At 34.6% G+C, this 16,011-nt stretch overlaps 1 protein-coding gene across 1 annotated transcript in view; it reads right to left on the bottom strand.

The window, feature by feature from the left end:
- Spf30 (survival of motor neuron-related-splicing factor 30) overlaps positions 1 to 16,011 on the bottom strand; it is an 85,431-nt gene that overhangs the window by 35,792 nt on the left and 33,628 nt on the right. Inside the window, exons 3-4 of the mRNA XM_090407722.1 lie at positions 13,474 to 13,625; positions 8,929 to 9,016 (exon numbers count right to left, since the gene is read on the bottom strand). Coding sequence (XP_090263848.1) covers positions 8,929 to 9,016; positions 13,474 to 13,625 — 240 coding nt within the window. The remainder of the gene's footprint in view (positions 1 to 8,928; positions 9,017 to 13,473; positions 13,626 to 16,011) is intronic.

The raw sequence follows: 16,011 nt of genomic DNA, 5'->3' as shown, positions 1-16,011 counted from the left end.
ATATCCTCATTTTTAATATGATATTGCCATTGATGCCATCTGTTCACGCCTCTAATCTTTCTCAGGACTCTCATATCTGCGGTTTCTAGTCTTTGGTCAAGTGTTTTACTTCTGACCCAGCTCTCAGATCCATAAGTTAAAATTGGTTTGAACACAGTCTTGTATACAGCTAATTTAGTGTTCCGACTAATTTCTTTCTTATTCAATATGAATTTATTCAATTGACTTCCCACGATACCAGCTTTGCTGATTCTGTTGTCTATTTCTATATTTAGTTTACCATCTTCAGTAAAAATTGTGCCTAAGTAGCTGAAATGTATTACTTGTTCCACAGGTTCTCCATTCACAACACAGTTGACATTTTCAATGATTCTGCCTATTTTCATTGTCTTTGTCTTTTTATTGCTGACCTTCATACCAAATCTATTACAACAGCTATTCAATTTAGTCAGAGAATCTTGCAGACTTGTAGCGGATTTATTTAGAAGTATAACATCATCCGCATAAAGCAAAGAGCTGACATTAACATCTCCAATTTTGATATCAGGTTTAATACCACATTCCTTCATAATGTGATCCATATAGATAATGAATAACAGAGGGGATAATGTACATCCTTGTCTCACACCAGATTTAACATTAAACCATCTTCCTGTACTTCCTTCAATTCTAACTGCTGACTCACAACTCAAATAAAGACTAAGTATTGCTTGATATAATGCCCCATTGACACCATATAACTGCAGCGTATTGAATAGCTTCTCTCTTGGCACCTTGTCATATGCCTTTTCCAAATCGACAAAACTTAAATACAGATCTTTGTTATATTCCCATGCTTTCTCGACTATTTGTCGTAAAGTGAAGATCTGATCCTGACAGCCTCTATTTGGCCTGAATCCAGCTTGTTCTTCACCAAGCTTTTCTTCCACAATTCTTCTCAACCGTTTCTCAAGTATACTTGCATAGATCTTGCCAGGAACACTCAGTAGGGAAATACCTCTGTAATTCTCACATTCAGTTTTATTTCATTTTTTTATATATGGGTACTATGAGAGCTCTACTCCAATCATCGGGAATTCGTCCCTCTGTCCAGGCTTTCTGAACTATGCAGTGCAGCCACTGTAAGACTCTTATACCACCATATTTCAACATTTCTGGTCGAATATCATCTACTCCTGCTGCCTTTCCACATTTCAAGCCTTTGATGGCTTTTTCTACTTCAAGTATGGATATGTATTCCTGACTGCATGCCTGGTCAGTGTTTTTTATCACTGTGCTGTCATCACTGCTTGTTTCATTTAGCAGTTTTTCAAAGTAATTACTCCATACTTCAAGGATATCTTTTTCTCCTGTTTTCATTTCACCTTTATCATCTCTAATTCCTTTTACAGCACTCTTTCCTCCATTCCTAAGCTTCTTCAACAACCTCCAGAATATTTTGCCACCTTCTTGATATTTATTTTCTATATTCTTGCCAAAGTCCTCCCATGACTTTTGTTTAGCTAGTTTTACACACTGTTTAGCTTTCTTACATTTGTCTCTGTATTCTGTAAGAGTAAAAGCTGACTTATTTGCCAGGAACTTTTGATATGCTTTCTTCTTTTCCTTCACTGCCTCTTTAACTTCCTGTGTCCACCAGGGAGTTCTGATTTTTTTATCTTTGCACACAACCTCACCACATGCCTCTCTGGCAGAATCAATCAATGTTTCCTTCAGAGTTTGCCACTGAATCTCCAAGGTTTGATTCCTGTTCTCAAACTCTTTCATTTTCTTTTCAATAATATTTCTGTATTTTAGTCTACAGTTTACATCTGAGAGCTGCTCAACTTTTATTCGCTTTAAAACTTTCTTACATGTTATTCTTTTCAATATGAAATTCAATTTTATCCTGCTCAAGACTAAATAGTGATCACTTCCAATTTCAAATCCTCTGTACACTCTGGTGTCCTGCACCAGGGAGAAAACATCACTATCAACAATAACATAGTCAATGAGACTTTTCTTATTCCTAGCCTCTTCTCTCCATGTGAATTTGTGCACATTTTTATGTTGGAACATGGTGTTAGTAATAACCAGTCCATGTCCTGAGCAGAAATCCAACAGATATTTGCCATTATTATTAGCTTTGCTCTTTTCTCCAAATTTTCCCAAAATATTTTTGTATGTCTCACAATCATTTCCTACTCTACTATTTAGATCCCCAACAAGGACCAACTTTTCCTTTTTCATTGTGTCAGTTGCTTTTTCTAAAGCCTCAAAAAATTCCTCCACTTCTACCTTAGTAGAACCTTCTGTGGGACCATAGGCACAAATAAGTCTCATTGTCCAGTTCCCCATTCTCATATTTGCCCACATTACTCTACTTGAGACTGACTGCCATTCAAGAAGATTAGCCTCGTATTTTGTGTTGAATACTATGGCTACTCCTTCTTTTCCTTGATTGTTATTGCCTGAATATAACATTTTGTATTTATTGCTCAGAAAGATCTCACCAGTTTTGGTCTTTTTTGTTTCAGTCACCCCTATTATGTCGATCTGGTACTTATCTAATTCCTCAGCTAGCTCCATTTCTTTGCCATTCAGGCTTCTTACGTTGATAGTACTGATCTTTAACTCTGGTGATGTTGAGTTGGGGTTTGTTTTCAGATTTGTTCCAGTAGCTGACTTTTCGCTGTTCGCCCTGGTTCCCTGGCGAAAACAACGGGGGCCTTGTTTAACCGGGCGACGCCCCAGCCGGCATGAAATTTTGTCATGTTGTACCATCATTTTTTATTTTGGTTTAACCAATAAGAATACAATTTGGTCGGCTAAATCCCAAATTGCCAGCCCATCCTCGTTCGTTCAGTATCAAAGTAGATACCCAACAGGGTGCACCACGAGAAGGTGAGGATTGGACATTAGGTCAGAAGCCCTGGTCGGTTCTCCGCATTCCTTTAAAGGCTATGTGGAGGTCTCCTCTCAGTTATACAGCTTTGACCCTTAAGCACCCCCAAGCTATACATTAATGATATTAATGTACAGTGGTTGGCCGAGTGGTTAGCATATCCACTCTCCAGCCAAAAGGCTGCAGGTTCGAATCCCACAGTTGATGATGAAGGTAGTTGCGGTTAGTGGAGCGGTGGAGACGGAGAGCTGTACGGTAGGTGTCCTCCCTCGATGAGTCCTTGGTCTCCCTGGAGGTATTATGTAATAATAATAATAATATTAGGAAAGGTGCAATTGTTTGTTCATGATATGAAGAGCAGGATAATATGGGATGCTACTGATATCCAGCACTTATAAAATAAAATGGTTTGAATAATCTGGAAATTTGGGCAAATGAAAATGACTGTCAGTTTAATGTTAGTAAGTATAAAGTTATGGGTGTGATGAGATTTCCAGCATTATTAGTGGGATTATGCTACAAGAATCTGATGAGGCCAGAGATCTTGTCGTAATGGTAGATAGGAATTTGAAGTTCAAAGGTTACATAGAGGGGTGCTTAAGGGTCAAAGCTGTATAACTGAGAGGAGACCTCCACATAGCCTTTAAAGGAATGCAGAGAACCGACCAGGACTTCTGACCTAATGCCCAATCCTCACCTTCTCGTGGTGCACCCTGTTGGGTATCAACTTGAATACTGAACGAACGAGGATGGGCTGGCAATTTGAATTCTTATTGGTTAAACCAATACACAAAATGATGGTACAACATGACAAAATTTCATACCAGCTGGGACGTCGGCCAGTTAAACAACCCCTGTTGTTTTTGCCAGGGAACCAGGGCGAACAGCGAAAAGTCAGCTACTGGAACAAATCTGAAAACACACCCCAGCATCACCATAGTTAAAGATAGGTACTATCAACATAAGAAGCCTGAATGGTAAAGAAATGGAGCTAGCTAAGGAATTAAATAAGTACCAGATCGACATAATAGGGGTGACTGAAACAAAAAAGACCAAAACTGGTGATATCTTTCTGAGCAATAAATACAAAATGTTATATTCAGGCAATGACAATCAAGGAAAAGAAGGAGTAGCCATAGTATTCAACACAAAATACGAGGCTAATCTTCTTGAATGGCAGTCAGTCTCAAGTAGAGTAATGTGGGCAAATATGAGAATGGGGGAACTGGACAATGAGACTTATTTGTGACTATGGTCCCACAGATGGTTCTGCTAAGGTAGAAGTGGAGGAATTTTTTGTTCCTTTAGAAAAAGCAACTGACACAATAAAAAAAGGAAAAGTTGGTCCTTGTTGGGGATCTAAATATCAGAGTAGGAAATGATTGAGACATACAAAAATATTTTGGTAAAATATGGAGAAAAGAGCAAAGCTAATAATAATGGCAAAAATCTGTTGGATTTCTGCTCAGGACATGGACTGGTTATTACTAACACCATGTTTCAACATAAAAAAAATGTGCACAAATTCACATGGAGAGAAGAGGCAAGGAATAAGAAAAGTCTCATCGACTATGTTATTGTTCAGAGTGATGTTTTTTTCTCCCTGATGCAGGACACCAGAGTGTACAGAGGATTTGAAATTGGAAGTGATCACTATTTAGTCTTGAGCAGGATAAAATTGAATTTCATATTGAAAAGAATAACATGTAAGAAAGTTTTAAAGCGAATTAAAATTGAGCAGCTCTCAGGTGTGAACTGTAAACTAAAATACACAAAGATTATTGAAGAAAAAATGAAAGAGTTTGAGAACAGAAACCAAACCTTGGAGATTCAGTGGCAAGCCCTGAAGAAAACATTGACTGATTCAGCTAGAGAGGCATGCAGTGAAGTTGTCCGCAAGCATAGAAAAATTAGAACTCCATGGTGGACACAGGAAGTTAAAGAGGCAGTAAAGGAAAAGAAGAAAGCATATCAAAAAGTTCCTGGCAAATAAATCAGCTTGTGCTCTTAGAGAATACAGAGACAAATGCAAGAATGCTAAACACTGTGTAAAACTAGCTTAACAAAAGTCATGGGAGGACTTTGGCAAGAATATAGAAAATAAATACCAAGAAGGTGGCAAAATATTCTGGAGGTTGTTGAAGAAGCTTAGGAATAGAGGAAAGAGTGCTGTAAAAGGAGTTAGAGATGATAAAGGTGACATGAAAATGGAAGAAAAAGATATCCTTGAAGTATGGAGTAATTACTTTGAAAAACTGCTAAATGAAACAAGCAGTGATGACAGCACAGTGGTAAAAAACACTGACCAGGCATGCAGTCAGGAATACATATCCATACTTGAAGTACAAAAAGCCATCAAAGGCTTAAAATGCAGAAAAGCAGCAGGAGTAGATGATATTCAACCAGAAATGCTGAAGTATGGTGATATAAAAGTCTTACAGTGGCTGCACTGCATAGTTCATAAAGCCTGGACAGAGGGACGAATTCCCGATGATTGGAGTAGAGCTCTCATAGTACCCATATATAAAAAGCGAAATAAAACTGAATGTGAGAATTACAGAGGTATTTCCCTACTAAGTGTTCCTGCCAAGATCCATGCAAGTATACTTGAGAAACGATTGAGAAGAATTGTGGAAGAAAAGCTGGGTGAAGAACAAGCTAGATTCAGGCCAAATAGAGGCTGTCAAGATCAGATCTTCACTTTATGACAAATAGTCGAGAAAACATGGGAACATAACAAAGATCTGTATTTAAGTTTTGTCGATTTGGAAAACGCATTTATAATATGACAAGGTGCCAAGAGAGAAGCTATTCAATATGCTACAGTTATATGGTGTGAATGTGGCATTATATCAAGCAATACTTAGTCTTTATTTGAGTTGTAAGTCAGCAGTTAGAATTGAAGGAAGTACAGGAAGATGGTTTAATGTTAAATCTGGTGTGAGACAAGGATGTACATTATCCCCTCTGTTATTCATTATCTATATGGATCACATATGAAGGAAAGTGGTATTAAACATGATATCAAAATTGGAGATATTATTAATGTCAGCTCTTTGTTTTATGCAGATGATGTTATACTTCTAAATAAATCCGCTACTAGTCTGCAAGATTCTCTGACTAAATTGAATAACTGTTGTAATAGATATGGTATGAAGCTCAGCAATAAAAAGACAAAGACAATGAAAATAGGCAGAATCATTGAAAATGTCAACTGTGAATGGAGAACCTGTGGAACAAGTACCAAGATATAGGTGGATTGATATGGTAGAAAGTGCCTTAGACGATAGAAATATAAGATCTGATAATGTTGGAGTCTTGACAAGTAACAGACTGATTTGGAGGAAAATTGTAGATAGGAAGTTAGTAATGATGTAATTTTTTTCATGTAGTACTATCATATCCTGTACACCCCTTGAGGGTACATGGCAGGAATTTGATGATGATGATGAGTCACATAGAAAAAGTTGCAAATACTCACAGAATAATTGCAATGTTGAAGCAAACCTTGACATGTAAGGATAAGAAAATCATTTTGCCTTTCTTATCCTTATAGATTTGGTCTCTCGGGTTCCAAGGGGGATAAAGAAACTGTGGAAAAGGTGCAAAGAAGAGTTACAAAAGATTATACCCGGATTATGGGATTTAGATTATGAGTACAGATTTTGAGTATGTGGATTACAGACTCTGGTTAACAGGAGAAAGAGGGGTGATATGATAGAGGTCTATCAACTTCTGAATAGATGTTACAGGACATCATCTAATGAAATTTTTTATTATGTGGAAGGTGGGAGAGAGAACAAAGTGGCCTCCATGGAAGTTAAGTTTGTTCACAGTCAAGAAATAGATAAGAGCTAGATTTTTCTCTTACAGAGCAGTGAGTGAGTAGAATAGTTTGCTTTTAAGGGTAGTGAGTGCATCTAGCATGAATGGATTTAAGGGAAGGTATGACAGATGGTTTGGGTGATTTATATCCTCTCTCAATGAGTCTTTGACTCTCTAGAGGTCTCAGATAATAACAGTAATTTTCACATTTAGTGAGTTCACCTTTCTATGAAAATATGGTTATAACTGCTTCTTTCAATTGCATTTCCTAGGTAGTATTGTTTCACTCTCCAGCACTTTATAAAACGTCAGTTGCAATTTATCAGCAGCCATTTTTTTAGTTGTCTTAAGTATTTCTGTTACTATTCTATTTACTGCATGCCTCTTCATTCTTCATCTTCCTACTGTGTTCACTATTTCATTTTCAGATAACTGGTTCTATAGTAAATATTAAAATCCATACTTATAGTTTTTTTCTAATGTATTTTTTTATTATATCGATTATCAAAGTCCTTTCTCCATTTTTCAAGAAACTACAGTTAACTGCACACTCCTTTGATCCCTTATTGCATTTGCTTGTTTCCTTCTTTCAGAATATATTTTCCTTGTCCCTCCATATAAATTTCAGCGGCACTAACTCTGTAGCCTTCTAGGCTTCTGCCATACTGAACGACTTTTTTTGTCTTCTCTTGCCAATATTTTCTCTCTCTCTCTGTCTCCCTCTCATTTTTCTGATTAATTTCTTCAGTTCTTAAGACTTAGCATTGTTAGACACCATTTTAGTTTTATCCTTTTCTTCTATAACAATACAATAGGTAGCAAGCTTACTATTTCTTTTCTATTTTTTGCCATTTTTAATTTCTCTATTCAATACTAAGGAACGCAGTATTTTAAATGTTATTTCAATGATAGTAACTAATATTACTTCACTAACAAACCTAGCACACCTTTCTTTTCTATTTAATTAAAACAGCGATGGTGTGTCCATCCATTACATTCAATAAAAGTGTGTTCAAATGGTGTATACATCTTTATATACAGGACTAAAACTTCATTGTAAGGTATCTGCACTGCAAGCTGTTACCACTTACTGACTCATCAGTATCAGTCCTCTCGGTCTGTTAATGAATATGAATAATGGCTTAGAAGCACTTATCCACTAAACTTTACATGTAACCATATTTATCATTCTGCAATAATGATAACCCCAAATCTGTACAATACAGTTCTTGTAGTATAATTCTATATGGTTTACTTAAATTACACTTGACAAAAATTTATATTCTTGTTCAATCCATTATCCAAGTGTAAGCAAACAAAGTTTGTGCATGAAATATCTCCACAACTAGGCTACTTGTATATAGAGACTGATGACTTCACATCACCTGCCTTCACCCTCCTCATCCTGATTTACACACATGCATAGATCCATGCTTCACCATGATTCCAAATTTCGAAACCAAAAATTCCATGAAATGGGTTGGTCAATCCTTATTCCAGGAGTGTTCTATGTCTGTAGATGGGTGTGTTCATGGGGCTGGTTTGCCTGTTCTGAGGGACAAAAAAACCTGAGTTTCTGGGTGAAAAAAACTCTACCTCCATATGAGACCAGATAACTTACCTTTAATCGAAAGAGATCAGATAAAGGTTCCTCATGCCATGGACGGGAATTGAACCCAGGTCTTTCACCAAAGGGCTTCATCTATACCGACAGCTACGGAGGCTCTTCGCCTGCCTTAGTATCCCATAACAAAGCATGTATACTGTTAAGCATTATGGGAAGGGTCACTACCCAGACTCAAAAGAGATACCAAGGTTATATTAATGGGGACTTCATATATTGTATTAAAATACTCTAAATCAGAGATAGTTACAGAGAGTTTTTCCATTTGGTAAGAAATTAAACTTGTCAAGAAATTATATTCTTGTTTCCAGGTGTAAGCAAATAACGTATGCATGACGTATATTTATGGTTTGTATAGTTTTCTATATGATTTGCAACTCTATAATGAAATAAACATGCAATATATAACTAATGGAAATGTGTATTTAACACATGGGAATAAAGGTATTAATAGAATGGGAGGGGTAAAGAGAGAGAGAGAAATTGTAGCTTTGTATTTTGTATGACTGAAAAACATAATAATAAAATAGTCTGTTTTTCAGACTATTTTATATAATAGTCTGAAAAACAGACTATTTTAATAAACAGTGCTTACCAGTGCAACTTCTACATTTCCATAACCAGCAAAACTCACTGTACACTGTCCATCTTCTGTAATTTCATCAATAGTAGCTTCATAATATCTAGAAATATTTTAAATGACTTTTAGTTAAGGATAAAACTATGAAATACAGCACAAAACTAAGAAATTTACTTCGTTCTGACTGGCTGTCTCTTCTTACTGCCCTAGTTTCTCTAAATACCAAATTGAAATGTGGAAGCATCTACTTAATAAAGATAGCTAATTAATAGCTTTAATGGAACATGTGCATTAGACATATTAAAATAACTTTCATGGCTTATACATGTAATAAAAACCAATAAGAAATCATTATTAGTAAATCAAATATGTGAAATGAAGAAATATTTTTATTTAAATAATGCTCAACTTCTGGAACTTGAAAGTACTCTAAAAGGCATCCTCAATCAAGACAGTTTAATTTCTCGTATTTCGCTATCCTCAGCCAGGTGAGCACATTTCATCCATAAACATAGATTAATTCATTTGTGTGAAATATTAGAAGGAAAAAACTGCCACAATATTCAACCAATAACTGAGTCTAACCACAGCAGGTTATAAATTTAACCGATAGACCACTAACAAATGATGAACTAAATGTTTTGTCTAATGGTTCCAATTTTGACTTATTTTCTCAATGTATACCTTACTTACAAATCATGATAAATGTAGAAAACGGTATCAGAGAATTATGTACAGATGAAGGTAATAAATTGTATTTCAAGATTGCCCAAATTTTATACAAACCAAAATCGCCTTGTTGGAACGTACATCCTAGTTTCGAATCCGCCATTTTGTTGTAACGTACTCTTATTAATAAAATCTATTAATTGCCAATTGATCACTAATACAAATATAGAGAAATTTGTATTTATACTGCGCCACCCTATATTTAGATTAGTCCATATAAAATAGTAGAACCAATTTTCAATTAAATTAGCAGTTTCCTTACTCATTCAGGCTGAATTCAATATTTTTCACTTGAGGCTCCCGCTAGATTCGAATTATTTATGAACGGTGCAATAAAAGAGAATCAGGCAAACACAGTATTGAAATTAATAAAACAAAACATTTAATATAAGGTTATATGACAAATACATGAATTCCACTTCTAAAATGAGACATTACAATTAAGTTAGTACATCGGGTCAAATCATTCATATTAATTCAGTCTTCAAAATCTTCACATACAAGTTTCACAGTTTTCTCAATTACAAGATTCCTTACTCAGATTAATACAACAGAATTTCTTATTTAATTAGTTTGCTCATATTTCTCAGTTATACTCCACACTTAACTCTCAGTTGGCACTTATCATATCATTAAACACAGCAGATATTATTTCAAGGCAAATTATTTTTTAACTTCTAACTTCAGCGATATGCCACAGTAAATGTTAGAATGAGCAAAATGGAACTATCACTCAAGTCTTCATACACAGAAACAAATAAAATATGACTGTCCTTACCGGAATTAATCTTCAGCACGCCAGATTTAATGTGAGCACATCTTCAAATTATATTTATTACACCTATGGAACTCATTTAAAAAGAATTCTTCAAGGTCATAACTAGATTATTATTTGTCGCGCTTCACAATTCTCAACGGCAACTACAGGGCAGATTGATATCCTTGTTTACTATTTCACAACAAATTAAGCTCTGTACAATTCTTCCTAAAAGCAATATAGAAATAAGTAGTAATTCTAAGCTAATTGGATTTATTCTGAATCCTTCATTAACCTTCCAGTCCTTTAATTATCCAAATACGACACCAAATCCCTATTAATGCCACTGCTGACTTTACTTTCAGCTATCAATAAGTTTTCACTTCGTCTTAGCACACTTTTAAATACTACTCTCTTGAATTCCTGCCCTTCAGTCCTTTTTATTTACTTTCACCCCCTTGCTTATATCCTTCCTTTTTCTCCCTTCAAAAACTGTCCCCCTTTACTCTTATATTACCACTCATATTTTTTTCTTCTCTCCTCGTTATCGAAGCTCACGGTCTACCCACGTGCGTTCCATTTTATTTCTCTCTCCATGGCAACGAACAAAACGTAAACATTCGCGTTAATGTTACATAAGGCTATACTTTTACATTGAGTAATGAAAAACATTAATAAAATATCACAGTTACTTAATTTTCTCTTTCATTTCATTTACAATTAATAATAATAAAATATATGTTACAGTATATATATATAAGGTACATTAAATTATACACATATAATTTCTCATAATATTATTGAAGGAATAAAGTAAATAAGATAAATGATATTTATCACTGGGTCCTTCCAATAGTAAAATATACATTAAAATTATTTAATCAAATAATAGCTGATGAAATTCAGGAATAATACATGAAAAATAATTCTTAAGCAAGGGATTAACAAATAATTTTTAAACAAGTCATGCTTAATATATGATAGGTTATGTTAAATGTGAATGAAGAACAAAATATACATAATAATTTCATTCACAGTTTAACAACCTCCTTTAAATATACCCTTTTCAAAAGTACAAACTTCTTGCTCCTTATGCCAGAACACAAATATCGTTATCACTAAAGCCAATAAAGGTAATGCCACTATTGTCATGAATACAACTGACTATAACTGTAAAATTAATATCATATTAAAAGATAGATCAACCCACAGTGTTATCAGCAAGGATCCAACATAAAGTTAACTCAATAAATTAAATTATTAGAAAATGTGTGCAGTATTCCTCTCCCTCCATCCGCAGGGGATACATTCCAAGACACCCTGCAAATAGTACCGACCCTATATATACAGTTTTTTCCTATCATTTAATTTAATTTAAAGTTTAATTTATAAATTAGGCATAGTAACAGATTAACAACAATAACTAATAATAAAACAGAACAATTATGACAACATACTATAATAAAAGTATATAGTTCAACTTACGAAACATTCGGCTTTGGATTTAAAAATCCACTTTGTTGATGTAATTATAAATTGTTTATTTCTGGAATTTTCCATTTAATATTTCTGAATGTGAATGGAATCTTAGCAACCCCAGCATACGTTTTTATTATTGTTATTATTTCATGAAGTTGAGAACTTTCATCTTTTTCACTTAAAAGGAGGCACTTTACAGCTTCTCTCTGACATATACGAACATTTGCCAGCATCACTACTCTTGTGCTTTCGGGCGCCATTATTAAGTAAAATAAGGGTTACTTGAACATAAGCACTGTGATATGATGACAGTCAATCTGATAACTGAGAATTACTCAGTTAATTTAAAATTTAAAACTTATTTTAAATTTAATATTTTATTTAATATTTATTACGCGCAATTTAAAACTTATGAGTTGTTTATTACTAAAAAGAGCCATACGGATTCATTTTGACAATATAAAATTACATTGGAAAAGTGGATATTAGATCCAAAATTATTTCAAAGCCGAATGTTTGTAGAAACTATGAAAGTTTGGTAAATTGACCTGAGAGCTTACTAGAATACAATCCTTGGCATCCCTTGAGTTGCTTTAGCTATATAAGTTAAGTAGTGCAAGCTAAGGCAACTCGGGGATGCTGAGGACTGCCCCCCCCCCCCAAACTCCCCGAGTTCCAGACTGGTAGGCCTGTTCTCCTTGAATTCTGATGACTCAAATTTTGAAGACTCGACACTCAGGGTAGCTCCGAGTTTCATCATCATCATCATCCAATTCCTGCCATGTACCCTCAAGGGGTGTACAGGATATGATAGTACTACATGAAAAAATTACATCATTACTAACTTCCTATTTACAATTTTCCTGCAAATCAGTCTGTTACTTGTCAAGGCTCCAACATTATCAGATCTTATATTTCTATCGTCTAAGGCACTTTGTACCGTATCAATCCACCCATATCTTGGTCTTCCTCTGGGTCGTTTTCCTGCCAACCTGGCAGAGAACACTTGTTTTGCTAATCTTTTCTCTCCCATTCTATTTAAGTGACCATACCACCTGAGATTAGCACTGCTAACGCATTCCTGGATGCTGACAATGTCAAGTTCTTTCCTAATATCCTCGTTTTTAATATGATATTGCCATTGATGCCATCTGTTCACGCCTCTAATCTTTCTCAGGACTCTCATATCTGTGGTCTCTAGTCTTTGGTCAAGTGTTTTACTTCTGACCCAGCTCTCAGATCCATAAGTTAAAACTGGTTTGAAAACTGTCTTGTATACAGCTAATTTAGTGTTCCGACTAATTCTCAGAGTTTCAGAAAAAAAAAAAAAAAAACGTTTCAAATAACTTGACACAAAAATGTTACAAAAAAAGTCTTAGCATTTTATATTATAGAGTAGATATATATATATATATTCTCCCCCTTTTTGGTAGAATAATTGGAATATGAATAGGCATAACCAGTCAGACAATTCAATTAATGTTTCCTGTATGACCATATTTGCAAAGCACTAAAATGATTATTACCAAAAGTAATGAATTTATGAATTAATGAAATAAAAATACTATTACTAATAAGATATAAAAGTTACTCACTGTCCATCATCAGACCACTGTGCTAGACATTCATCACCTGGTTCCCATTTATATGTAGAAATTTGATTTTTACCATTATCATTAGTTTCTGTAGTGTCTGAATTTTCTTGAGTACTAGCATTTAACAATTCTTTGGTGAGGGTTATTACATCCTACCAATCAGAAACACTTTATTTAGAAAATGTTTGCATCACTCAAGTAATTCAGTATTTATATATATTAGGATACTCCTTATTTTCAATTAGTTTCTTTCTATGAAGCACCCTTTCATTTTGTTCTATATAATGAGTAAAAAATTCAGTAAAAATTTTAAAATTTATTTAGCGGTCATGATGGCATGTCAAAGTTTGTATACTGAAATAGCATAACAAGCGAACTACAATATGCATATTTTGCATGTCTTGGACATGATAAAAATTCCAAAAGACAAGGAATGTTTGTTGATACAGAGAGAAAGAGGTCACAGAGGGAAAATGGGAAATATAGACAGGGCATTTGCAAAGAAAGAAGCTGCAACAGAGAGGAAACAAGAAAATTTTAGAAAGAGAAGGGAAAGAGAAAATGAAGAGAAGGTTAACCTGCTTTCAACAGGCCACCTTGACATCTTCATCATATGAAAAAGTGAAGCTTTCAATTTCAAGATCATGGCCGAAACACGGAAGAAAAATTATTGTTATTAACAGACTGGTGGCTTGATATTTTTGTCAAGCCTAGCCTCCTTAGTGATTGGCAAGCAGAGATGGTACTAATCCCATAAATTAAGAACCTGGGCCATGATCCTGCAGAATATGTCAGTCCCTCCTCCATTTTCCAGCAACATATAAAAAGTAGAAAGAAAATTGCCGAAGGCCTAAAAACAGAATTTAAAGCAGATGTAATTTTAATAGTTTCATTTGGTAAAATGCTAGGAAATATTTCAGGGAAAGAAACTCATTGACTGCCTTCCGATTTTCATTTCAGGTGAAGTAATTAATCGACTGCTTGGTGCCCTGAAAGTCTTGGCTGGAACAGGCAAACAGATAACATAAACAGCTTTTGATACAGCAACTCAATAAGATAGTCATGACAAGTTGTTAAAAGCATGTGCTTCGACACTATCTCTGCCAATATTGGGTCAATAAATGGAGCATGCATCCATTTCAAATAAACTAAAAACAAAGACCTGTTGTGGTTGCCTTGCCATCACTATATTCTTTAACTAGTTCTGGAATCTATAGTACTGCTCTCATTTGGACCTTCCAAAGAATCTGAAATACTTCTGTTCAAGAGATTTCAAAAATTGTGAAGAGCCTCGGATGTTTTCAACTTCCAAATTAGTGTGACAGAGGAACAAGTCACAGCAGATCTTACTGATATTGCCTTTGCTGAGAATGTAATTTTATTGGGTGTGATGTTAAAAGCTAACCATTGCAAACCCTAAATATACTCAAAATCATTTCATATTTTCATAGTTTTTTTTTCTATTACTGGAAAAATGCTGGCCAGGTGCTTCATGTAAAATTCAAAACATTCATAATTTGTTATTTCTAAGAAGTACCCTAATATATTATTTTTCTTTATTCTTATTACTGGCTATTATCATTATCACAATAACTGAAAATTATACAAAAAAAAAAATAATAATAAAATAAGATAAAATAATGAAAACAGAATGAAAAAAATCCATAGTCCACTTACAGTATTAATGCACTTATAGGGTTATAATCTTTCATTAGAGGGAATCACATAAAAAACACTTCAAAAGCAGTTATATCAAAAAAAAAAAAAAAATTCATTTAAAATAATCATTAATATGAGTTGGGGCTGTAAAGTTGTAGCTGCAAAGTTCTGATAAACACAAACAATAACAAAAATGATATTAAAGCAACTGACATAACCACAAGAAAGAATATATCTTAAAACCCTTGTTTTAAGATATATTGTTTCATCCCATGTTTCATCAAATTCTAGTAATTTGTTCTTTTACTTTTAGGATATATAAGACAATGTCAGAGGTTTGAAGAAATTCAAAGACATAGACGTGCAGGCCATCATCAAGTTTTTCGTGCTGCAAGAAAAGTTTGCAACTGAGATTTACCAATCTTTGTGTGAGACTTTAAGGAACTGTGCCCCAGCATATCCAACAGTCGCCAGATGGGTGGCCAAGTTTAAACTAGACATTCTGAAAACATTGATGCAGTGCATACCATGATCCTTGATGATAGACGAATACCATCCAAAAACATTGCAGATTGGATATCCAGAAGCTCTCAGCAAAGTGGATCCCTAAATGTTTGAATGCCAACCAAAAGAGAGAATGTGTGCTGTCATCTCAAGGGTATTTGGGGACATTTTGAGAAATCAGGTGCAAATTGTTTGGCTTGTATTATGACTGTTGATGAAACATGGTTTCATCACCATGACCCAGAGACCAAACAACAGTCAATGGAGTGGAGACACAAAGGTTCTCCATGTCCAAAGAAGGTCCGAACCCAAAAGTGAGCAGGGAAAAATTTTGCCATTGTCTTTTGGGATATGGATGGTAGAATCCTCATCAAG

The sequence above is a fragment of the Typopeltis vanoorti genome, chromosome 17, assembly GCF_054136105.1.
Source record: "Typopeltis vanoorti isolate ZY-2024b chromosome 17, IOZ_Tvanoo_1.0, whole genome shotgun sequence".
Lineage (NCBI taxonomy): Eukaryota > Metazoa > Arthropoda > Arachnida > Uropygi > Thelyphonidae > Typopeltis > Typopeltis vanoorti.
This window is presented reverse-complemented; position numbering and strand designations above follow the sequence as displayed.